The sequence below is a fragment of the Manacus vitellinus genome, unplaced genomic scaffold (genome assembly GCF_001715985.3).
Source record: "Manacus vitellinus isolate BGI_N305 unplaced genomic scaffold, ASM171598v3 scaffold_3_pilon, whole genome shotgun sequence".
In the NCBI taxonomy this organism is placed as follows: Eukaryota; Metazoa; Chordata; class Aves; order Passeriformes; family Pipridae; genus Manacus; species Manacus vitellinus.
The window spans coordinates 21,107,406-21,131,893 of record NW_021940535.1 but is presented as its reverse complement, the minus strand read 5'-3'; the positions used below and the strand labels follow the sequence as shown (position 1 = coordinate 21,131,893).

The following is a 24,488-nucleotide window of genomic DNA, read 5'->3' as shown; positions in this document are numbered from 1 at the left end:
TCCTTTGTGCTCTCTGTGTGTGTGTGTGTGTGTGTGCACGCATGTATATGCGTATACGCCCTTGAGCACTGCACATCTGGGATGAAATCAAAGGACTTTTGAGTGCACATGTATCCGATTTCTGGCTTGCTGGTAACCCTTTAAATGTGCTGGGTTTAATCCAGGAAAAACGAGTATTCAAAAATCACACCAGCGAAGGAAAAAATAAACCCCCAAGTTTTATGTACTTGGATGGCAATTTTCTTTGAATATGAATGACTTAATCATAATAAGCCTTAGTGAGAGGTGGCTGATGGAAGTTCAGAAATCTTCTGACGGGAAAGACTTTGAACCTGCCTTTCTCATGTCCTTGGTGTGTGTATTATGCTTCTGAGGAGGACAAGGAAAACAAGCAATTTGCATTGTTGTCAAAAAATGACGTACTCATTAAGGGGTCTCAAGGCTTTAGAGCAGTATTCTGTAGAGAGAGATTTTTGTGGTGCTAATCCCATCTGATCTCTGAATACAGATTAAAATACCCAAACTCACGGTGTTCCTTGTAGTGTTAGAGTGCTCTGATTTGAGGATTTGCTTCATATCTGGCTTGTATAGGAAATTCCCCAACTTCCTCTGAAATCAATTCCCGCTTTTCTCATTTAATACATTAATAAACGTTCATTGTGTTCTCAGGCAAGATACATATATATAGCAATGCAAGCATGGTACAAGCATTTCTCGCTTCCATTGTAGTAGAAGATGGGAACATGATTTTAGAAACCTAGTTAGAGTGTCTGCTTGCAGGAGTGAGGAAGACATGACTTCCAGCTCCTCTGCCAGAGGCTTTGCCAAAGTGCTTTATATCCAATGTGAAGAAAGAATCTGTGATCTCTTGGCTTGGGAATGAGCTGTAATATGGACACTAGAAAATAGATCTAGAAGATGGGCTGTACAGACTTAGGTCCCCTCAAGCCCAAGTTTTTCCACTGTCTGTCAGGGTGCGATTAACACTGAGTGATTTTATTGCCACCTCCTATGTCTGTGTTTTCCACAGGTGACAATCTAGCATGCCTGGGAATAGCCCAAACATTAATCTGGCAGAGACGGTGAGCAAAAGACCGTGTATTTGGAGAATTAGAATGGTGATTTGGTTTGTCCTTGCCTAGTGATAACAGGCTGTCATGGTTTAACCCCAGGTGGCAACTCAGTCCCACACAACTTCGAGCTCACTCTCCCTCAGTGGGATAGGGGATTGATTTGGAAGGGTAAAAGTGAGAAAACTCATGAATTGAGATTAAGACAGTTTAATAAAGACAAAAGTAAAGCAAAAGCTGTGCATGAACAAAGCAAAACAAGGAATTCATTTACCACTTCCCATGGGCAGGAAGGTGTTCAGCCATCTTCAGGAGAACAGGGCCCCTCAAGCATAATGGTTACTTGGCAAGACAAATGTCACCACTCCAAATGTCCCCCTACTTTATATACAGAGGGGGACATCTTCTTCCCCCTACTTTATATACAGAGCATGACATCATATGGTATGAAATATCCCTTTTGTCAGATGGGGTCATCTGTCCTGGTCAGCTGTTCCCTCCCAACTTCTTGTGCACCTACCCCCATCCTGCTCCCCGGTGGAGCAGTGTAAGAAGCAGGAAAAGCCTTGGCTCTGTGCAAGCACTGCTCAGCAATAATATTGCAGTGTATAATCAACACTCTGTTCAACACAAATCCAAAACACAGCCCTATACCAGTTACTATGAAGAAAATTAACTCTATCCCAGACAAAACCAGCAAACAGGCACAGGCAATTAATCCCCAAAGTGTCAGGCGTTTTGCTGTCAGAAACTTGCCTCTCCAGGGGTAGGTAGCAGGAAAGTAGCAGCTTTTCTTTTAGACTCTGGCACACAGTGGGGAAATCAGTCAGAGAAGTTGGTTGTATTTTTTGGATCCTTCCATTGGTATTGTATGTTCAAATTATATGACACCATTTGCCTGTAATAAATCACTTTGCTGTCTGCTGTGTGATTACATAATTAAATATCCCTTGTCATGGATACACATGCAGGGATTGACTTAGACTTGGCGGGAATTAGGGGTTTGATTTTTTGAACTTCACATTTCCTGACTCCTGTGAAAATCAAATCCAGTTGTTTAATATTGCATTGAGAAATGATTCATGCAAGAAATAGTATATAGTGAGAAGTACAAACCATTCTTTGAGAGTATTTTCTGTTTTGATTATAATTTACTTGTTCAATAAAGGAAGAGAATTTAGTATTTTTCTATTTCTAATCCTTAAAAAGATGGTGCATTGCACAAGGATAATGATACTTATGTCCTTTGCAAGGTGCTTTGAGATGAGCAGAACAAAATTGCTGGGTGAAAATGAGATGTAAACTCATGTATGTTTTCTGCTGTCCCTGGAGCCCTGGCTGTTCTCAATAAAATGCCATCACCAGAAGATGGCAGTTCCGTCAGAGTACCCTTGGGCCACCCTGGCTTCGACCTGCACTGGATTACTTAAAACTGGCAGTCGTCCTGAGAGGTGTCACTGGGACTGATGTCAGCAAGCAACGTGGCTGCTCAGAGTTCCTCTGTGCCCTGAGTTCAGGGACACTGAAGCAGCTCTGTCAGCTGACCCGTCCTTGAGCAGCATGGTGTCTATTAGCTTTATTGCTGTTTTGATTGTTTGCAGTTGATTCTTGCTGCTTTCTGCTGAAGTTTAATTCAGTTTGCATTTGGAAGTACAAGAGAACAAATTTGTTGTTTTTATTAGAGGCTGAGCTGCACTGAAGGCTGGATGATGATCCATTGTTCATGTTGTTACAAAATCTAAGTAGGGAAAAAAGCATAAAGGGAGGGAAAAGTATAATTCAGATTTGCCAAACAACCTGAGAATAGTTAGAAGATTAGCAATTTGGCACTGTTTACTGGAATTAAATGTATCCCTCTTTTCTCTTTATATTAGTATAATGTGTCACTTCAGTTCCGGATTTTACGTCCTTTGCACACCTCTCACTCCTCCTTCTGTCAATAGGCAGGACTGTATTCTACTACACAAGAAATGTAGGAGAAAGCATTTAATGTGGCATCAGAGACTTTCTAATCTCCAGTCTCTGAAATGTGCTCATAAGTATCTGCAGTTCACTTATTGAGTGAAGATGAATCGCTTCCAATTTGCTTTTATAAATGTGAGTGGAACATTTGCAAAGAGTGGTTTCTGTTATTTACACTTTGAAATGCTTGTCAGCAGCCAACTGTAAAAGACCTGAGTGACATTTATGCTAAGTTCTCTCCTTGCAGTCACAGTTGGAGAGAAGGATAAAATTCATTGTGATGCTCTGAAATGCGCTGGGTGAAGTTCTGTTCACAGCTTTAGCTGTCGCTGGCTTAACTCTGTGTATTCATCTTGGGTATGATGCTTAAAGTAAAAAGGAAAACTTGACTATTGCAGATGAGAAAACAATACTAGTGCCACTAACATCAGTGGTATACTTGTCATGAAGTTTGGCTAATCAAGATCATTACCCTGAGGTTTCTCCCTAATTGCAGATGTGTGGGTATGCTTGATGTCTGTAATTTTTTCTATTTCCCACTGCTCTCTAAAGTCTTCTGTCCCCTGTGGGGAACTTATTGCATCCCTGTATAATAGAGACTAGAATCACAGTCACTAGTGAGGAAAATATCTTTGAGATCATATTTCATGTGCCTACAGGGGTTTGATATAATCTTCCGATAAGAATGTACCAGACATTAAGCAAATACTACAGCTGGTCTTGTCTCTTCCTAATTTAGTGGGATTTGGGCATGCAAACCAGAAGGGAAGAGAGCTTTTTTTCTGAGTGCAGCAATGCATACTTATTTGGAACAATTCAATTCTATTCAAAACCAGCGTTCCATATCTGTCTCAACCTAAAATTCAGCCGGATGTTATAATAGCTTATTGTTTGATGCAAGCACAGACCACCTGCAAAATCAAAGGAGATTTTTGTAATTTCTCCATTGAGAGATAAATGGGAGAAAGTTGTAGTTTATAGTTATATACAGATTATGGCATATAATATAAAGATATAACGCTATGTTTACTATAAATAGTATAAAGATGTATTAAACATTATAAATATTAATATACAAATGAAACTCATAAAATTATTTGCACTTTTAATTGTGGAAAAAGCAATCTCCAAATTTACAGTTTTCTTTATCCTTCTTTGCTTCTTTTAACAAACTGAAAAAAATTGCTGCCTGCTTTTCGCTAATAATTTTTGAGAAAGAAAGGTGGGGCAAAACCCAGAGCAACTTTGAAATACATGTCACAATAAAGAAAAATTAGAAAGCAGTAAGATTCTGAATTGCAGAAGTGTTAGGGAAGCTGATACTGTTTTTCGTGCTTGTAGCCCATTTTTGGCAGACTTGGGGGTTGCCCAGAGATGTTCAATGTATAAATTATGATCTATGTTGATAAAAGGAAACATCAAGCAATTCACTGCACCACGATGTCAGGCTTTAGACAGAGGAAGCACTTTGAAAAATCTCGGTTTCCAAAAAAAACCGGTATTCCAGGTACAATGATAACTTCTTTGAGGTGTTAACTTCATATGGCATTCAGTGGGGTGGCTTCCGAGTAAATGTGTCAATCAGGGGCATTGCCATGAGTAACAGTACAGGGCACACAACACTCAGGCCTGCAAAGCACTAATATCCACTGCTGCTATTTCCTCTTAAGCATCAAAGATGATAGTTTATGTGCGTCTGGTTTCCTGTAGGATCAAAGAGGAATTTTATTTATTTACTTGATCAGAGGCAAAGCAGGCTGTTCTCTGTGAAAGATTTCTCTTTTCTGTGTCGCTCGCAGCCATTTATTGAAATGTCATGACTGAGTGGAAATCAGCTGTAACTGATTCTGGTCACTATGTTACTTACATAAAATAATAATTAAAATAATCAGTGAGGGCCAGAAGCCAAGTAAGATGAGCACCTGCATTTCCTCTGGGCTTGAGACTGGTGGGGATTTTTTTAAAAATTGTCCTATAAAAAGGAAGAAAAAAGGGATTGTGCCCTAAAAATCACTGCTATGAGGTTAGCAGAAATTTCAGGTTTCGGTGAAAACAGATCTGAGTAGCAAATCTTCTGTTTTCAGTTCCAGTTTGTGAACTGTCAGGGACTGCAGACTCTGGTGAAGTTGGCCACACAGTTCCTGAAAACACTGAACGGCTGAGGGATTGGGTCCTGGGTTACTATTTCATTCTAGGGGGGATTTGGTAATGTCATCAGTCCAGTAAGCTGAATTTTTATGCCATCTTATTTTATTTGACACTAAACCAAAACAGATGTTTGCAATTAACACACATAAAAGGAACAATAATAAAACTGCAGCCTGCCCTTCAAGCACTACACATACTCAGTGCAAAGAGTTTACCAAGTTCTGGTGATTTTCCCTCCCTCTGCTCTAACTAAAACATCCATATTGATCTCACTGAAGACCAAACAAACAAAAAAAAAATGTTTATCATTCCCTGAATGTTTCTGATGGGCAGCAGTGACTGGTTAATGGAAGATTAACACTGCTCCGGATGCATGCGCGGACAGGACTCTCGCTGCTGAGGAGCTGACCTAAGCATGAAGCTAAAGGGAGGCGATGGCTGTTGCTGCCCTGGGACAGGATGATGTAGAGAGCTTGTTTCTTACCACGACTGGGATCCAGGGCAGCTGGTCCACCTCCCATTGGGAACAGTGAACAAGGAGCTTGTAAAATACACAGACCAAATGGAAATGACCCCTATTGACTGAAACCAGCTGCATGTCAGACCTCTCACTGTCTCTCTTGATTTGCTATCTCAAATAAATGGATGTGGTAGATGGGGCTATGAAAAGAAAACAAAATAATTTATTCTCCTTGAAGTTGTGCCACACTAATAAGTCTCAGTTTTTACAGCTGAAAAAAAAAATGTTTATTTGCAGATTAGGTTTTCCCTCCTTTTTTTTTTTTCCCTTTGAAAGTCTGCAGTTTAGAATAAGCCATATTTGGTTTCAGAGGTCTTTGACAAATATAGAGTTGGTAGATTTTGTTAGATATTCATCACATAAACTGCTGGCTAATGAGAGCTTGTTTATTTTGCATTTAAATTCAGAAAACAAAGTTACAACAGCTTTTGTTGGTGCTTTGGCTTAGATGTGCATGGTGGCTCAGCTCCATGAAAAAGATTTTAGTGCGTTTTGAAGAAGCATGACATGGAGAAAGACTTGGCTTATTAATGTATTTTTTCCCATATTTTTCCTAATACACTTCTGGGTAACACCAGTTATTCTGAGCATTGTGAAGAGCTGCTTGCAGTAACCAGGGTAGCACTTGAATCTGGAAATGTCAAGGACAACAGCTGCTCAAATCCTCCCTTTGATAGCCAGGATGTGTTACTGATATGGATATTAGATTGACCTCTGTTCTGACTTTGGAGGTAGGATAGGAGGTACTTAACCTCACTGCCACAGTCACCTTGATCTCTGTTTGAGAAGACTGTCAGGTTGTGACACATGCCATAGTGTAGTTATGGTCTATTAGACTTTCTTAAGGAAACTTCTTAAAAGTCATCAGTCTATACTTCCTTCATGCAAACTGAGGCACTGATGTGTTTTGCAAATATATCTTTTTTTAAAGTCTTATTCAATTGATCATCAGTGAAATAAGTCACCAAATTTGGATTAAAGGATCTATTAGAATGATGTCTCAATGAAATTACCTTCATGACATCTACAAAAACATGTGGGATACAAAAATTTGAGGATGACACTTTAATTTCATCATGTTACTTCTTTTTGCCTTCCACAACCTTCTTTTTTTTTCTCTATTTCTCTTTTTTTCTTTCTCCTTAAGAATTTGTTTCTTCCTCACTCAGAGTTGTACAAACACAGTAGGGTTATAGCTTTGAACACAGAAGCCTTTACCTGTGTCCTTGTAGTGCTGCAACAGACAGGTGTTATTTCAATATAAAGCAGATTGAAATTCCCATCTATAGGTTCTGAGTGTCCCAGTAGTCACTCTTTTTGCTTTGAAGACAGAACCAAAATACAATTCAGTCTGGTCAGTTTTCCTCTATTGGCAGATTTTAGTCACATTGGCTTGCAGGATCTTTTGACCATCAGCTGTGACCCAGAGATATTGCTACAGGGAAAGGCACATCTCTGTGCCTCCTGCCGCTGCTGTTTCTTACTGGCTGTTGTATGGTGGTATTTCTTACTGATGAAGTCTCTGCTATGAATTACAAGGTAGTTGATGGGTTATTCAAATCTGGCATCAAGTGAAACCATGGGCCTCCTTCCTTCCATTTTTATCTTATCATTTTCTGATAATTACTTGCAATACTAAGAGTAAATCACTTGATTTCTTTGAAAATATAAAGAGTTGAAGTCTTGGGTGGCTGCCTGTAAATAATTTTCTATGTTGAGCCAGATGAAGAACCATGGATACAAAGGAGATTTCCATGGCTTTAGAAGAAGCTTTTCTCCTAGCCAACATCTGTCAGGCTCTGCCTTCAGCACACCCTTCGAGGATGCCAGTGATTTCAGTAGTCCAAGGGTAGGATGACACCAGCAGGGTGTTTGTTTGCCAATACAGCTCATGGCTTTGGGATGACCCTTTAATTGAGCTGAAAGGCAATATTTTTTTACTCTGTTTCAGCTATATCCTTAGTACACAAAGGCCCTATCTTGCAGTTGAAAATGTGGCAGCCAATCCCACTGGCCTTTGGTGGTGCTCAGGTAAAAGTGAAAAAATCCCACTGATATAGAGTTTTGCCCTAGTCAGATTCCAGGGCCCAACCCAGTGACATGGGGACTACAAAGCAGAGAGAGGGATTAGTGTTCATTAACAGCATAGCAGACACTTGAACTTTCCATCAAAGAAAGAGGATCAGGTTGAGGCCACCCTCAATATTTTCCTGTCTTTCTGATGAAAGAACAGGTTGGGTGTTAGTACGCCTGAGTTTGAAAAACACATCGATGCAATATATTTTTCAGTGAGTCTTTTAAATAATATCTGTAGTAAAAACAAGATGGGCACTTTGTTGCACCTTTATTTTAATCAGACGTTCATTTTTAAAAGTTACCAGAATACAAGCTTGATGAAGCTAACCCTACTGAGCTGGCCAAAGAGGGAAGGATGAGAGCCAGTTATTTTTCCTCAGACGCACAGTAGGAAATGTGTAACTGATAAATTTCAATTCAGATGTTTACATCTTTAAATATTTACAGTGTAAAACTAGACTAGAGCCCAAGAATATGTTCTTTCTCAAACTGAAATAAGATACCTTTTATCGAGGGAACAGCAAGAAAAATACCTAAATAAATCTCAAAACACAAGACAAGGCACCATTTCTACAACAGCAGAAATCTTACTCTGATTGCTCAGATCACAATGTGTAAGTGTTGAATTTTTTGCCTTGTTCTGTTCCAGAGACTGAAGGCAGCACTGACTCATCATCCTGCCGCCATGTCGAACGGGAATATGAACACCATGGGCCACATGATGGAAATGATGAGCTCGCGGCAGGACCAGACACCACACCACCATATGCACTCACATCCTCATCAGCACCAGACACTGCCACCTCATCACTCGTACCCGCATCAGCACCAGCATCCGGCCCACCATCCTCATCCTCAGCCTCATCACCAGCAGAACCATCCCCACCACCACTCTCACTCGCACCTTCACGCACACCCAGCACATCACCAGACCTCACCGCACCCCCCGCTGCACTCAGGCGGACAAGCACAGGTAGACCTTCATGTCATGCTGCGTTGCTGAGTTTTGCTGTTGTGTGGAGTTAAAGCCTGATCGCTGTACTGTTTCTTCTTGCATGCATGTCTTGTTAGATACAAGTCCCTCAGGCTGTTCGTAAATGTCTGCTAATGGTGATGGGGAAGCTCAAACTTTATTCAGAAAATGGAGTGAAGCAACAACTTGTTTTGCTGGTTAATTTATTAGACATTTGTAATATCTTACTTTATAAGGAGCTCCAAAGGCTTTTCGGTGCTCTGAGCTCTGCAGATTGCCACATATCCTTTTATGGATGAGGTTTATTACAGAAATTGGCAAATTATATATGTTGCTTAATGTGCTTGAACCTGAACTTCTTAGGCCAAGATTTAAAAATCTGTATGAGTTCTACCTGCAGAAATACATAATGAAGTCTTTAGTGAAATGAAATGGCACTGGTGTGTTGGGGGGGGGGTGGTGGTGTTCAAGACTGGAGATAGTTGAGAGAGTTCTAAGGTAAGATACACTGGCTTAGAGGAAAAGATTAAAGGATCCAGGTCCTGTGAAGGGGACAGACATCTGCCAAGATTAGCTGAGGGTGTGGGCAGTAGTTGGTGCCTGCTGTGACAGGAGAAAAAAGCTGGTGAAGCCAGTCCCAGGAGAGATATTTAAGTAAGAGAACCTAGACTTGTATTCAGATGACAAGTCAGTGAAGGTCTCCACTGAATAAGATGGAGGACTCAATTTTTGGACCAGGTATATTTGCTTCAGCAATTTGTATAATTCGATATCTGAACTGAATGTTTTTTGAACTAATGAACTAGCGAGCATGAACTTTATCAGAGTAATTTTTAAGAGGAATTCTATTAATTTCTTAAGATGATAGGCTTCTGCATCAGGATTTCACAAGAAAAATAAAGCTCTAGGGGCAGTGACTGTAATATGTCAGGTCTGGGGAGCAAAGTTAAGGAAGAAAAATGGGCAGTGCATAGAATGTGAAGACAAAGAGGAGTGCCAGCCATAAGAAGTTCAATCTGTGAAGTATTGTGTTGCTTGCAAGTACCTTTCAGACAAGCTCTTTGAAAACATTAAAGAAAATGAGAAGAGTTGGCTGACATCCCAGTGTCCCACAACATTAACTATTTACTGACATCTAGCTTTATTACTGCAGAGTCTGCAAGCACGTGGGATTTCCCTAAAGCATTTGCTAATGTAAAATGAATTGTCAGCTTTAGAGAAACAGTCTAAGATAGCAGCAGACTCCCCTGTGAGAAGATATCCAGAGCTTTCCTAAGTTTAGTTCAGTTTTTACTTTGTGAATTCAATTATTTTCCTATCTGTTAATGAATTATTTTCCTTGGAGTTGTTTAAAAACTCCAATGAAAAGACATTATCTCATAACAGAGAAACCAAAAGTAACCTGATTGCTGTCTTAGAGATCCCTGAGAGAACAAGGATAAAGTTGTTCTTAGCAGACTGAAGACTCCATGGAGGAGATGGGGGAAATAACTTAACCTTTCTGAAGCTTTTAAAACAAGGGTAATAGTACTGACACTTCATCGAGTTGGGAGAATAAACATGTTAATACAGCTGAGGGCATCAGACCCTACAGTATGGAGCACTGCTGCAAAACATCCATAGCACCACTTTTAAAAGGGGAGGAGAAAACAGTTACCAGAGAAAAAAAATGTAACAGTTTTAAGGATAAGATCAGTGAGCCAGTGGTCCTCATCTGGACCCACTTGAACAGGTCTATGACTTTTTTACGCAGTTAGGACAGCCTTGATTTCTTGTGCTTTGCATTCCCTTCTAGCTAGGCACTACAAAAGACTTGCAGGCAGGCAAGAAGAGATACAGGCACCAGGGTAGGTGGACTGACTGGCAGTCACAAAGTCTCATCCTGTGTCCCAGCACTACACAGTCCCTGGTGGTGGGTCTGTGCAGTTAGATAAGCTTTGCCATGCACAGCATGTTACTGGAGGCAACAGACCCCAAGAGGGATCAAGGAGGTCTTCACCTTGTCCATGGCTGGTGTCACCAAAGGGATGGAAATGGAGGGTGATGGAGTAGGAATCCTAGGGTCAGAGGCTTCCCTGGGCAGCAGAGCTCTTGCTGTGCATCTGTTCGCATAGTGGGAAGGCAATAGTGATTTCTGAACAGATGCATTAGAGGGGAGAAAAGAAGGGCTTGCTGAGTAATAACCACATGGTTATTACTTTCAAAGCTCATCCACAGTCCCCATGGTAATGGCTTCTTTGGGGATCTGATTGCTCCAGCAGACGTTAATTTTATGGTGCGATTTACTAATTATTAATCTCCTTATTCTTCTGAGACAGATTCTTCCATTCCAAACCACCTGCCAAATGACAGCATGGTCCACGCTGCTGTAAACCATGTACTCCCATGCCTGGACTGTTGTTATTCTATACTGCACCCTTCTGTAATGTCAGAATTCATTTCATGCTTTTCGGCTACCATTTTGATACACAGGAGCCCAATGAGCTATGCTTTCATAGAATGAGTGAATGGGTATTAGTTTTGTGCTAAGTTGCAAAGAAAAGAAAGAAATACAGTCTCAAGCATAAAAGTAGAAATCACCTTCTGACAGGTATCTTTCTGAGAAAGTGAGATATTTTATCAAGTTATAGCTATGTTGCCTCCTACTACAAAACTTATACTATTATTCTTGTGTTGATCCTGTAAAGATTTCTTCATATTAAACTTGCCAGAGTGATAGCTTAAGCAGAGTAGGGGTTTAGATGCCATTTCATTCTCTTAGCTGTCCTACCTTTGTCTTCTTTATGGATGTGTGATTTGCACCCTCTAAAAAACCAAAATCAACCTAAATTTTGATATTTAGTTAATGTTCTTTCTTATGTTCCTAGGCAGGGCAGTGAAATCCTCCTAGAGAATGATGCTTAGACAGTTACTAAGACATAGCCTAACAGATTTCAGGGTTAAGAGCTATCAAGTAAGAGTCAGTTAATTATCCCATGAGACATTATTGGTGGAGTAATGGTAACCTTTATAATTAATATCTGCCAGAGATGGAGAGGAGATTCTGTTGTTCTGAAAATGCGCTGTGACTACCCAGAGACTGCCTGGTGCATTCTGAAAACATAATGACTCGCTAGTTATTCAGGAGAAAATGACCATATGAAGAGTATAAAGAAAAATAAAGAATTGTATAGTTACTTTTTTCTGCCTTTGTACCAAACAGAGTTAAGAAATAAGAATTTTTAAAGCTGAATGAAAGAGGAGAAAAAAAGGATAAGGAAAGATAAATAACAGATCTCTGAAGTCTAGAAAGGTGTTGTGTGTGAGAAAATGAAAGGCCTTTAATGAGATGTTGACATTAAAAGGCATTTCTGAGACCTCTGTGCTCAGACATACTGCTAAAGAGGTGGCATGCCCGACCCTGGTGGACAGGGAGCAGCTGGAATCCCTTGGAAACGATGTCCCAGCGGAAGCCTGTGGATGCTGGTGGGAATGGGGGCTGTAACCAATGCTCCTGTGCAGTGCTGGCCAGCAGTCCTGTGCGGTACTGGTAGCTGTGCCTACTGCAGCTGCCATAAACCTGGGACTCCAACCTCCAATGTGGACAGTGTTGGAGATTTTACCAGCTAACATATGGAGTTGATGCAAGCTGAAATTGTAAAAGTCAGTCAGAAAACACAGGGTGGCTTATTTATTTTTAGAAGTTATTTTTTAAAAGCTTTTTTTCTGCTCCTGTGAGAGAGATTCCCTTACTGTGCAACACAGAGCTGGGAATAAATTCAGCTTTATGCAAAACGCATTATCAGATGCACAGAATAATTACACATAAAATTGCCACTGTAATTGCCACAAGTCAGCTGAGGGAGGGAGCAAACTAGATTCTAGACAGAAAAGCGACCTCAACTTCGCAAGACTCAAGACGATAGTATCATTTTAATTGAGACAGACAGAGGTGTTAGGAAAACACATGTTAATTGCTGCAATTGAAATTCAGGGCTCAGTCTGACAAAGCACTGAGTACATCCACTCCCTGGAGTCAAAAGGAAGCACCTTGGAGGTTTGGGTCCCTGCCAGAACAAGAGGGTTAATTTTGAGTCAACAATTCAAGTTTCCAGACTGTTCCAGACTGTGCAGGAGTGGCAGCAACGTGAGCAGCAGCAGGGGCGTAAGCAATGGGTGTAAGCAATGGGACCCATGGGTCAGGTTCCCAAACTCCAAGCATAGGGAGAGAGAGGGTCTCTCCAGAGCCCTGTAGCCTGGGCACCACAGAGAGGCAGGGAAGTAGTCCAAAAGCTGGCTGTTCCCAGGCAGCTGAACATTAAATCTGATGCTGATTCCTGACAGGGACACGGAGCACAGTCTACATGGGGCTGCCCCTACCATGCACCTTTTCTGTAATATCATGGGCCAGTTACTCTCAGAAACAGGATCAATACTCTCCTGCACTTGAAAAGGCATAAATACATATCTTTTCATAGTTTTGTAGCAGTGGGCTGGATGCGGTATGTGTCTACTGTCAAAGCCAGGCTATTGAATAAAAATGGGTATAGCATCCACAGGGGTCTAATGGAAATGTCTAATAAGAGGAATATCCCTTCTCCACATACTTCAGGGATACCAAAACACAGGTTCAAGTTCAGGTACCTAAATCCTTTCTTTGTCCCTAGCTGAGGGGCAGTGAGGTCTGTTGGCCTTTGGAGATCCCAGCCCACAGCTTCCCAGCTCCACTCAGGTGCAAAGAGCTCTGCAGCTTCTGTCTCCAGAGATTGTAAAGCGTGAGGCAGAGATGGTAAAGCCTGGGAAATAGAAATGGTCCAAAATTTTGGAGGCAGCTGGGGGAAAAAAAGAGAGAGACAGAAATAAGGCCACTACAGTGCTCTGCTTTGATTAAAATAGGTCCTGAGAGAAACTCGGCATTTCAGGTTTGAAATAGGTGGTGACAGAGAATGCACCTAAGTGAATATTTTTAAACTAACTGTAAGGGGAAAAAAATGTTCCCTACTAATATTCAGAGGATTGTTTCAAAAAAATCTGCCCTTTGACCACAGTAAGGATTTGCCAGCAGATAATTTCAGTGGCATCTGGTACAGCTTTCAACTCATATCTGTTGCAGACCTTGTTGGGGAGCAGGCTGTGTGAGATTTCCCTTCCCATTTCGGGATCCCCCTCTGTAACTTCCCCCCATTGCCACCCCCTGAAAAACCTCTTCTTCCCCTCCAGGTTTCGCCAGCAGCACAGCAGATGCAGCCCACACAGACGATACAGCCGCCACAGCCAGCTGGAGGTCGCCGGAGGAGAGTAGTGGATGAAGACCCGGATGAGAGGAGGCGGAAATTTCTGGAAAGGAACCGAGCCGCTGCCACGCGCTGCAGACAGAAGAGGAAGGTCTGGGTGATGTCACTGGAAAAGAAAGCAGAAGAGCTCACCCAGACAAACATGCAGCTTCAGGTGCGAGCCACTGTCTGCACCCCTGAGGACACAGAGGGGCTCTTTGTGCTCAGAAGGGCTGGCAGTGCCTTTGGGGCTGCCCCCGCACAGTCAGCTCCTAGCGGGAGCTCAGGCATAATCAGTTGGTTAATCAAGATGTGTGTGCTTCAATTAAAGAAATAATTACATTTTAGCAGGATAAGCCAGGAAAAAGCTGTTTTGGGATTTAGAAACCTTCACTAGATGAAGTTGTATTTATTTTCTTTTCTTGTCACCACTTTTTGTGGGGATTTATTTTTTTTTGAAGTGCCATTAACTCAACTGTAAAAGTTTTCTTCAGAGTAGGACATGTAGCTAAACCCTCATTCAAAGCCAGCAAGATAGAAGCATAAATAGATCAGTCTACTGGTAAGGAAAATGAACTGGATGGATGAAAATACTCTGAATATGATAATAAAAGCCTTTCTTACAGTGCTGCCCTTCTTATGGTGGGCACAGTACTTTTGCCTCATGCAAAGGTGTACCTGTGTGCTGCCAAGGGCAGAAAAACTATTCGTATAATGGCACTCCTCAAAAAAATTCTCCCACAAAACACAGGGGTGTGAGCAGCACCCAGGCACCAAATGCAGTGGAGCAGTCCTGCCACCATGCCCCTGAGCATGGCAATGTGCCCTTTGCCCCACAGGTCTGCCCCCCTGGCCTGGTGCAGAGAGCCAGAGTATTTCCCAAGGGGATTATAATATTGCCTTGAGTATCTCTGGTGCTGTGAAGTTAGTTCATTTATCAGTTTATGTCACCAAATCTGGAAACCAAACTGCCTTCAGAAGTTATAAAATAATGTCACCAGCTAATATTAACTTAAACCCAGCACATAAGCACTGAGTGCCTTTTTTGCTCAGTTCTTCCAAAGTTGTGGAGCAGTTTTCGTGTTCTTGGGTTAAAGCTTTGCAGAAGAGCCTGGTTTAAGCTTAGTTGCAAACCAAACTCTCTCTTTTTTTTCTAGAACGAGGTTTCCATGCTGAAAAATGAGGTAGCACAGCTGAAACAGTTATTGTTAACACATAAAGACTGTCCGATAACAGCTATGCAGAAAGAATCACAAGGATATTTAAGTAAGTAGCTGATATGTTTGCGCTGTCTCCACACTCCTCACAGGAAAGCAAAGCTTCCAATTCTTCCCTCCAGAACCCCTTGTTGGCCATATTATCACTTGAACCTGTCTTCTCAAACATCATCCGAGCCATCCAATCTCCTGCCCTTATTTATCCAGCCCTGCTCAAAACCAAAAAAGCCCCGGTTTTCATCCCACCCAGCAGAGCTAGTCTTCCCCACCCCTCCCTCCGGCAAGGAGATGCACATGGATGGACGCTCACTCCCCTGTGGAGGATCCCGCTTGAACTCACAGCTCCAAACCTGCAAGAGTCCTCCTGGGCGCAGCGCTACCAGAACCTTAAAATAACTCTCAAAAGGAAAGTTAAAAAGGAAAACATTACAGTCCCCTCCAGTGAAAATGGTACTGTGCTCTGACAGTGGCACAGACCAGGCCTGGCGCAGGTTTTCAAGGTTTGTTAACTCTTTTTTAACTCTTATCTTTCTTTTTATTTTTCCCCCTAAAGAATTCTCAGTTAATGGAGACACTGAATCAGTTCTGTCTAGTTGATGCATTTTATGAGTGTGGCAATTTAAGGACAAATTTTTTGGCTCTAGAACAGTTCAGAAGAGCCTCAGGGTTAATACTTGCTAGATTGCGACATTCTCTTAAAATAGAGTCCATTTCTGTCTCCTTTGCATCCCTATGCATCTATCTCTTTAACAGTACTCAAAGAAAAAAATATATAATTGCATTACATGCCTATCAACTGTTGTTCAAATTAGATTTTCTGTGCTGCAGTGCACTGCACTCTAATTTTGATTCCTGCTAGAGCAAATAAAGCATTTAAGCATCCCAACTGATTTTAAAGGCCTTAAGATAACAGAGTTTTTAACCCAACGTTAGTTTTCATAGTCATTAAGGTTTTGGACTTCTTTCAAGGTCTCAGTCCCTGAAGTCAGGTTGATATCAGAGGAGCTGGCTTGAAAAAAATAACAAAAACTAAAAAGATCAGAAGACAGAGAGTGTTGGATAACTGTGTATTTTGAAATCTTGGGACTTGTGCATGTCTCAGGTCTTTAGTATTTCTAGGAGTGTCACCCAGCCTGGGCTTTTTACTCAGATGGAAAAATGAATGTGTGTTGTCTCTGTGCCCTCACCCCCTTCCCAGGTCCTGAGAGCAGCCCTCCTGCGAGCCCGGTCCCAGCTTGCTCCCAGCAGCAAGTCATCCAGCACAACACCATAACGACCTCCTCCTCTGTCAGCGACGTCGTGGGAAGCTCCACTCTCACCCAGCTCGCCAGCCACAGAACAGACATGAACCCCATCCTTTAAAAGTGGTTGATCACAAACTGCTAGGGGAGTGTGGTAGCGTATCAAAGCGTCCTCTCTGCTAAGGACATTTGCAACTGTAACTCAAGCCTGGAAGATTCCTCAGTTCTTGAAAGACTCTGGCTATTCATTTTTATAGTTATTAAAATGTCTTTTATACTTAGTTACAGAAAAGGGAGTTATGCAATTAATATGCTATCAGCTTGAGAAATGCTTTGGTGCTTTCTCCATTTTTTGGGTACCATTTACTTGTTTATAAACCTAACTGTTTCTGTACATAGTCATGTTTTCTTCTCACAAATCTATCCTGAAGCCTCAGAAATAAGAAGCTGTGTTAAACCACAGCTTGTTAGTCAATGTGAGGCATGAAAAGTATTAAACAGAGTCAAACATAGGTAACTAGGAGTAATTAGGCTATAAATACAGAGAGAGGGCATCTGCTGACAGCATAATAAAAAAGAGTTAGCCTTGTGCTATCAGCAGACCACGTCTTGCATTCAGAACCTCTTTTAAAGTGGTTATATAGGATGTGGCTGTCAGGACAAAATCAAGCCCAAATAACGTGCTCTTTTGTCTAGCCCTCCCCTTTTTCTCTCCCCAACCCTGGCCTTTTTCTCCTGCAGCTGTTGTCACACCTTCCTCTTCCCTTCCCAAACTCCTTTAATTCCCGAGCTTCTTTTTTTCCTGCTTTTTTTTTTTTTCATTCCAAGGCTTTCTTGCTTCCCTCTTTTCCTCAAAGAATCATAATGAACAAGCAAAAACTTCAAACCCACCTAAAAACTGTTGGCACGGCTGCTGCTTTCACTAGCTCTTCACCCGCAGTTGTGCTGTGCTGAGCATTTGGCTTTTAAAAAACAGAAGTGCTCCTGATTTAGTGTTTTTAATAAACAGAGAAAGGGAAAAGCAGTGCAGCCACAGGTGAAGCAGGATGGAATGCCAGCTGTGTTGATGCTAGCAGCCCTGTAAGCTTCTGTGGTACAGTACAGCATAGTGAGCAACACCTGAGAATCACAGCAATTCTTTTGCACTGCCAGTCATTAATGTAGAAAAATTCATGTAGTATATAATAATTTGGAAAAGTTCTGTTCCCTACCCTGGTTGAATTGTTCTAGCAACGAAAGCTAACAGCCTCAGGCTTCATGGGCTATAAATGAGAAATAAATCAGCATAATGGTTTTGACCAGTTGGAAAATGCCATTTTTAATTCCCAGGCAAAGAACCTACTCTCTGCAGGCATTCCTTTAAGTGTTCACTGAGCTGGCAGACAGCAGTGTAGCTTCACTGACTTTAATGGCACTTAAAGCCTGTTTGCTGTGGGTAAGGAATTGTTCTTTAGGACGCTAAATAATTTTTAGAAGGCATGCAGTGGCTAAAAAGTGCTGCAAGAATGCCAAGTCCCACTGCACTTGGGATAAAATACGGTCCTGCAAAGAGGGTCTGGAAAAGAGCCTTATGCCACAATTAGGTTTTTTGTTTGGACTCTGAGCCTGCCCCTCAGCGCAATTGATTTGCATCCCTGAGTGTTCCCAGTGATTGGTGGGAAAATTAGACAGACATGATGCCAGTTAATTATGCTGCCTTGCTGTATATTGGGACCTGATTTTGCTCTCAAATCTGTCAGGAGCAAAATCTCCCACTGCTCACCCCGGGAGCGGGCTCCAAGCTGGTGAAAAATGTTCAAAACATTGCACCTTTAATAGCAAAATTCACGTTATCCCAGCAAATCCTCTAGCCCTGAACACACTTTGTTCTGGAGTTCTCTTTCTCAAAGACTGTGTCTTTGGTTTTTAGAGGAGTTGTGGGTTTTAAGAAGGTGGGTCTTCTCCATGAGGGAAGGAGAGTGAAATAACTGAGGTATGAGGAGGTACTGTAAGAAGCAGGGCCTATCTGGAAGGGAAAGCAAAATTCTGAGCATCATTCATTTCCAAATTAATTCTTATCCTGGTAACTTTTTATCAGTATTCTTTTCTTTAACAGTTCACTTTCTGTTTATGCAAATACATTCAAAAGAAAAAGGTTTTTAATGTACAGTGTAAATCTTGACTTGATTATATAGTCTAAGAACCAAAAAAAATTACGAAAAAATACAAATGTAAAGGATTTTCTATTATATTTTAGACAAACATATACTTTTAAAGTGTTTTAAATACCGAATCTATAATTTTTTTTAATGTCCAGTTGTAATAGCTAAATGGTTTTGCTTCATCGCAGCTCCCAAGGGAATTTTTTTCAAATATGCAGTCGAGCAAAATGTTCCAGCTGAGTATCCACTATGTAAAAACACCAAATAAGCATTTCCCATGCATCTGAATGTCATCATTCACCATCAAAAACGAAATTTGCATTGCAGGGTTAATTTAAAAACTTTCCCTCTATATGGGCAGCACTTAAATACATTAAAAAATAAACATCAAAATTGTTGGTAATATTAGAATACCCAGTTGAGCTACACAGCACTAGAATTATGGTTTAGCTTCATTTTATTCAGTCTCCTCAATTAAAATATTTAGCTGTTAAACTGAAAGCCTCTACATTAAAAAGAAAAAAAAAAAGGAAAAAATACAAAAACCTTGCCTAAGTTTTGTTAAATTCAGCAACTTGACAGTTTGACTGATGTGTATTATATATAGCTCAATTATTTCTTTTTTTAATGCTAACTAGGCAAGCCAACCACACATGTTGGCCTAAATGTGTAATTACAATGAAATGTCTCCTCTCTATACTATTGGCCTTTAGGTATAATCCTTGCTAGTGATGTGGAAATAAGTAAAGGATGAAAAGCTATTTGCTATTGCTTCTTGTAACTCTGTCGCAGGTTCACAGGCCAAGACAACATGCAGCATATTTATATCGGCTGTATCATCGGGAAAAGGACCAACAGTACCAGGCACCTTATATTATCCGTCAGATTTGCTTCCACATTAAAATGCTCTTGTTTTCCAGGGGGATGATCCTGCAGCCTTTCCTCAAGCTGCTGGTCTGGCTGGGCACTGGAGACTGTCTGAGCAAGGGCTGTGGCAGAAGCCCCAGCCTCTCTATCCCCGGGATGTCCCTCTGCCATGTGGTCAAGTGGCAGCAGCCTCTTCCTAAGCGTGTCACTCTAAATGCATTTGCTAGGCTCTTTCCATCAAGGAGGAATCCTGCTTTTCCACGAGCTACTTCTGGAGACTGCTCCACTTTCCTCTTGCCCTGCCAATCCAGCTTGCTGCTGGGCTCATTGGGCTCTGTGCCCTATCCCACTGCCAGCGAAGGACAACTAAGACAACTTCCATCATCTGCTCTCCTGGGCACTCACAGGGTGGTGAGCCTTGGCCAGTGCCTTGCTTAGGAGGAGCTATTTCTGTTGACAGCATCTCTCATCATGTGATACTGGAGGCACGTTGGAAATCTCAGCCACGGACAACTGCAATACTTTGATTGGAAAGAAATGATGCTGTGATCCAGCTCCTTCATCCCCAGTCCCCTTTCCCCAAAACAATTTATGCAAGCCATATTCATAATGCTGCCTGTGGGAGACAAGTAGTTTGTGTGCTATCATGGTGTGTTTTATAAGGACAACGATGATGATGATGATGATGATTTATGGAGAATTTCACACTGTTGGAAGTTAATTCCTGCTATGAAGCTAAATGTCTGCTGCCCATCTTCTGAATAGTGGAAAGTCAATGGTTCAGTGCCTCAGTGCGTGTGGATTTAGTGTTAATGACTCAGTCCTGTTAACTAACAAGCCAGCTATAACTGTTGTTAAATGCCCAACTTTTGAGGATTCATATTTTTTTAAGCAACAATATTTAGTGTTGAAAACTAGCCTTTTAGTTTAGGCAAAATGTGCTTTTTAGCAGCTAATACCTTTTTTAAAAAAAAACGTATAGAGTGAATTTATGAAAATTCATGAGGACCAAAGCAATTTTAAAACAGGAATTTATTAATTTAGTATTCGCATAGAATTTTATGAAGTATTTATTAATAAATGTTATTTTAACACATTCCATTTGAACAGTATTCTTGTACAGAAACTGTTGGGGTTTTTTTAAAGTTACAATATTAGTTTTGCAATAAACTACTCTAGGTGTGTGTGCATCTTAATCTTTCAGGGTCTCAAGCAGAAGTCATCCATCTAAGATGGAAATGCTTGCTGAGGTCAGTTGTACAGAAATTCCTAGAATTAAATGTTTTCCTTAAAGCAGCATCTGCTTTTTTTTTTCTTATCTTTTTTTTTGTGACAATGAAACAAATTATAAGCCTTCAGTTTTTTGCCTTTTTATTGGAACATGCGCTCTCTCATTCTAGAAAGCATAAGTCAACATATAACTGGAAAGCCTGTCTTTTTTTTTTCTGCCTTTTTTTAAGGATGATTTTCTACATCACCACAGAGGATCTAACCCCATCCTTGTTTCTTTTCTAATATCACATAGTAAGTTGCACTATTCTGCCTTAGCATTGCCTCTTCTGTCCTCTTACTAAGCAGTGTTCCTTAGATTTAGACCATTGAAACTCCATTATACATCAGAGAAAATTACTGGAGGGGGAAGAAGAGAAAAAAATTGATCTGTAGACATAAAACCTAAACTGTGCCTATAAAACAAAACCAGTTACAATTAATTAGTATCTTATTTCTACATTTCAATTATTTATATTATTTTAAAATTGCACTTTAGCTCTTGCTCTCTTTCTTGCTCTCCCTTGTTGAATCATTTATGAATACTCTAGTAAAACTTTTGCACCAGGTACATTTATATGCTTTCACTGGTGGCATATCTACAACTTGTCTCTCACACCTGCCCAAATGGAGAAGCTGAGACCAGCCAGTCTGCAGTGTGACTTAGACTTTACACCCTCTTCATGACAGCATATAAATGTTTTATTATGCAAAGTGTGCGATGTGAGGCAGCATCTTAGCTACATTTATAATCTCTCATCCTAAGAACCAAAGTGTCCTGTATATTGTAAGGTCAGGAGACTGGCTCTGTTGTGCATTCTCATGCACTTTGACTGTTGTCCAACTCACAGTAGCTGCAAAGCTGCAGTGATAACAGTGGCCATACTATGTATTAGAGTTCTGAATCAATAAATATATTGCCTTATAACTTCACTAGGGACAGCACCTTTAAAAAAAAAAAAGAGACAAAAAACTTCTAAGGACAAACAAAAGCAATAAGATCTCAAGTGATTTGAACACACACACAAAAAAAATAATTTTTTTAACATCTCACTGCAAAGAAAAAAGAGACTGCTTATATTTGTAATGTCTTTTTGGTTTTTTTCCCAGAGCTTACAGTTATCTCAGTTTTATCAGTGGCTTTACACTTAAGAGCTAAATTCCTCACCATTATTGGTTTTCCATAGCTTTCAAAATGACTTTATAGCAAATCCTAAACTGCATGAGGCCAAAAATGTCAGTGTTCACACACACTCAGAGACAAGATTGATTCTCTAAGTGGAAATCTGATCCTTTCCCAGGCCCTTCTTGGACTGGAATCAATAACTGCAATTCGCTATATTTAGACCAATGTGTAATACCTGGGATCAGGATCTCCAGTTCTATATTTATGCAAATTAAATGTTAGTATTGTTGAGTTTCACCTGGTGGAACTGCTCACAAAGCCCATAGTCATAGCCTGCCATCTGATGCCATGAAGGTCTTAGACCCAAATATCTTTCTTGACTAAAAATATGTGTGACAGCCTTCTGAACAAAGACTGAAAGCTCCTTCTGGCTTTGCAGGAACTGCAGCAGTGTCAAGGAGCAAGGGAGGTAGGAGAGTTGATAGGGCATTTCAAGGGAAATATTTTCCTTGCTGGAATTTAGGAAATTCCAGAGAAACCTTTTCCCCACCCCTCGGAGCTGAGATTACAAGGAATTCCTTGTCAGAGATTACCTTTAGCACGCTTCCACAAGACAAACTATTTTGCACGAAAGGTGTATTCACTCTTCTGAATAAGAACAATTGCCACTGAGAGTTTTGCCAAGGACTTTATCATTGGGACCCAAATGTTTCCCAGCCCATGGCCGTGAGCTCTGTACCCCTCTCTGTAACAGCTCTGTTCAAACACTGGGTAGCACTCATTGGTAAATGTTGCTTCTTTGGACTATTGCCATTGTCCTGGTTTAAGGAACTTTTAGCACTGCTTGGAGTAAGCCTAAACTATCGAAGTTTATATATAAATATATATATATATTATATTAAAAAAAGGTGCTGTCACAGTAAGTTTTGGGCTTGAGGTTGTTTGTATTGTATGCAAAGGTTTTGTGTTTGTTTGTCTGTTTGTTTTATTCTGTAAAGAAACCACCTTCCTTACAGGAGGGAGATACTTTTTTTTTTTTGGTACATAAATGTAAATACTTGCTGCAGCATTTAATATGTTTAATTTTATGTTAAGCTTTTTGTTGCATTGTGAACCCATTATTGTTACAAATGGACAATGAGTTCATTGAGACTGTTCAACTAGGTCAGATTTTTACATCTCTTTCTAGCTAGAAGAGACAGGAATTTTGTGCATTTGTACAAATGTTAATAATATCACTGCAATTCCAATATAATAAAGCACTCAAATACAAACAGTTCCAGTAGTTTGTCTATGTCTATACTCTAGACATTTTACTGTACAGATAACTCCTGCAATTAAACCAAACTACTCTTCAGTGATTATGAGCTACAATCCCTCATCTCCCTCCAAATTGGAGGAAGACCATGGTGCAGGGCATACTCCTGTCTGGCAGCAGGAATGAGGAGCTGTGCAGATCTTACAGCTCACCGTTGTCCTCCAGCAGCTGAGGTGACTTTGTAAGAACAAGTTCTCTGAACCTTTTCCAAGAAGGGAGGCTGCAAAGCCTCAAACAAAAACTTATGTGGTGGAGCCTGACGTGAGGTCTCCACATAAGGATGAGACAAGCTGTTATTTTACTTTTCCTTGCAGCTGGAGTGTGCTTGTATCAAAATACACTCTATGCTTGTTATCCCGCCAACCTCGCCTCTTGCCAAAAGCTGCCTGGAAATGGATTTCCTGCTGGGCTAATTAGCTCTAATTGTGATGCCCCTGTTATCTTGCCAACCTCATTTCTCACTATAAATTGCTCCAATACAGACCTTGGCACAATAATGCGTAAACTGTAATCTAAAGTTAGTCGGGATGAACCCATCTCTCCAGTGGGAATTAGATTAGCTTTAGATTAATGCAACTTGATGTCTTGCTGGCAGTCCCAGAGTGATGGCCTGACCCAAGTGGTGCAGCCTCAGTGACAAGGACCAGCCTGCCTGCAAGCACTCAGTGCCGGTGTCACGCTGCGGGATACCAGCCCCATGCGGCATGACCATGCTGCTCCCTTGGGGGCCCTGGCACAGGCACAGCTTCTGCTGCTCTCCCCCCTGGCTTTTAAAAGGCTAAATCTGGCCAAGAGCATTCACCCTCCTAAAATGGGTAGGAAAAGGCAGAGCCATGCCCTTGTTCCTATTCTCCCTTTGTAAAAGCTGGAAGATGGGGCAGTGCAGGCTCCCTCTTTAAGGGAGTACAGCAGAGGTTTTCCCTAAACATCAGGGCATGGCATTAGCTGGATCCATTTCTGAGGACATGTATTCCAGCGTCCCGTTTAAAGCAGGGATGTCATGCCACTGCTTAACATGTATTTATACAGCAGGGCTCTTGCTCCAGGGCCAAATTCTGAAAGAGGATCCTCATATCTGTAAAAATAGGTGCCTCTTATGAAGATGTATCACAGGATAACTTTATTGTCCACAGAGTTATATTTACACCTGACAGCATGAGCTAAGCAAGATGTATTCGGGCTGAGGTAACACTGCCCTTTACAGCTGATTCATGATTTCCCAAACCTGATCACAGTATTTGTTCCTCTTCCAAGCAGTCCACCGTTACTATTGCTCTCTCTGGGCTGCTCTGGACATTGTAACAAAGT

At 41.0% G+C, this 24,488-nt stretch overlaps 1 protein-coding gene across 8 annotated transcripts in view; it reads left to right on the top strand.

Annotated features, from left to right (window-relative positions):
• CREB5 (cAMP responsive element binding protein 5) overlaps positions 1-23,130 on the top strand; it is a 256,077-nt gene extending 232,947 nt beyond the window's left edge. For all 8 annotated transcript variants that reach the window (XM_018075808.1, XM_018075801.1, XM_018075805.1 and 5 more), the window contains 4 exons: positions 8,426-8,749; positions 13,949-14,176; positions 15,159-15,267; positions 16,417-23,130. In XM_018075808.1, the coding sequence (XP_017931297.1) occupies positions 8,426-8,749; positions 13,949-14,176; positions 15,159-15,267; positions 16,417-16,580 (825 nt within the window). In that variant the 3' untranslated portion in view covers positions 16,581-23,130. The remainder of the gene's footprint in view (positions 1-8,425; positions 8,750-13,948; positions 14,177-15,158; positions 15,268-16,416) is intronic.
• The last annotated feature ends 1,358 nt before the right edge of the window (positions 23,131-24,488 follow it).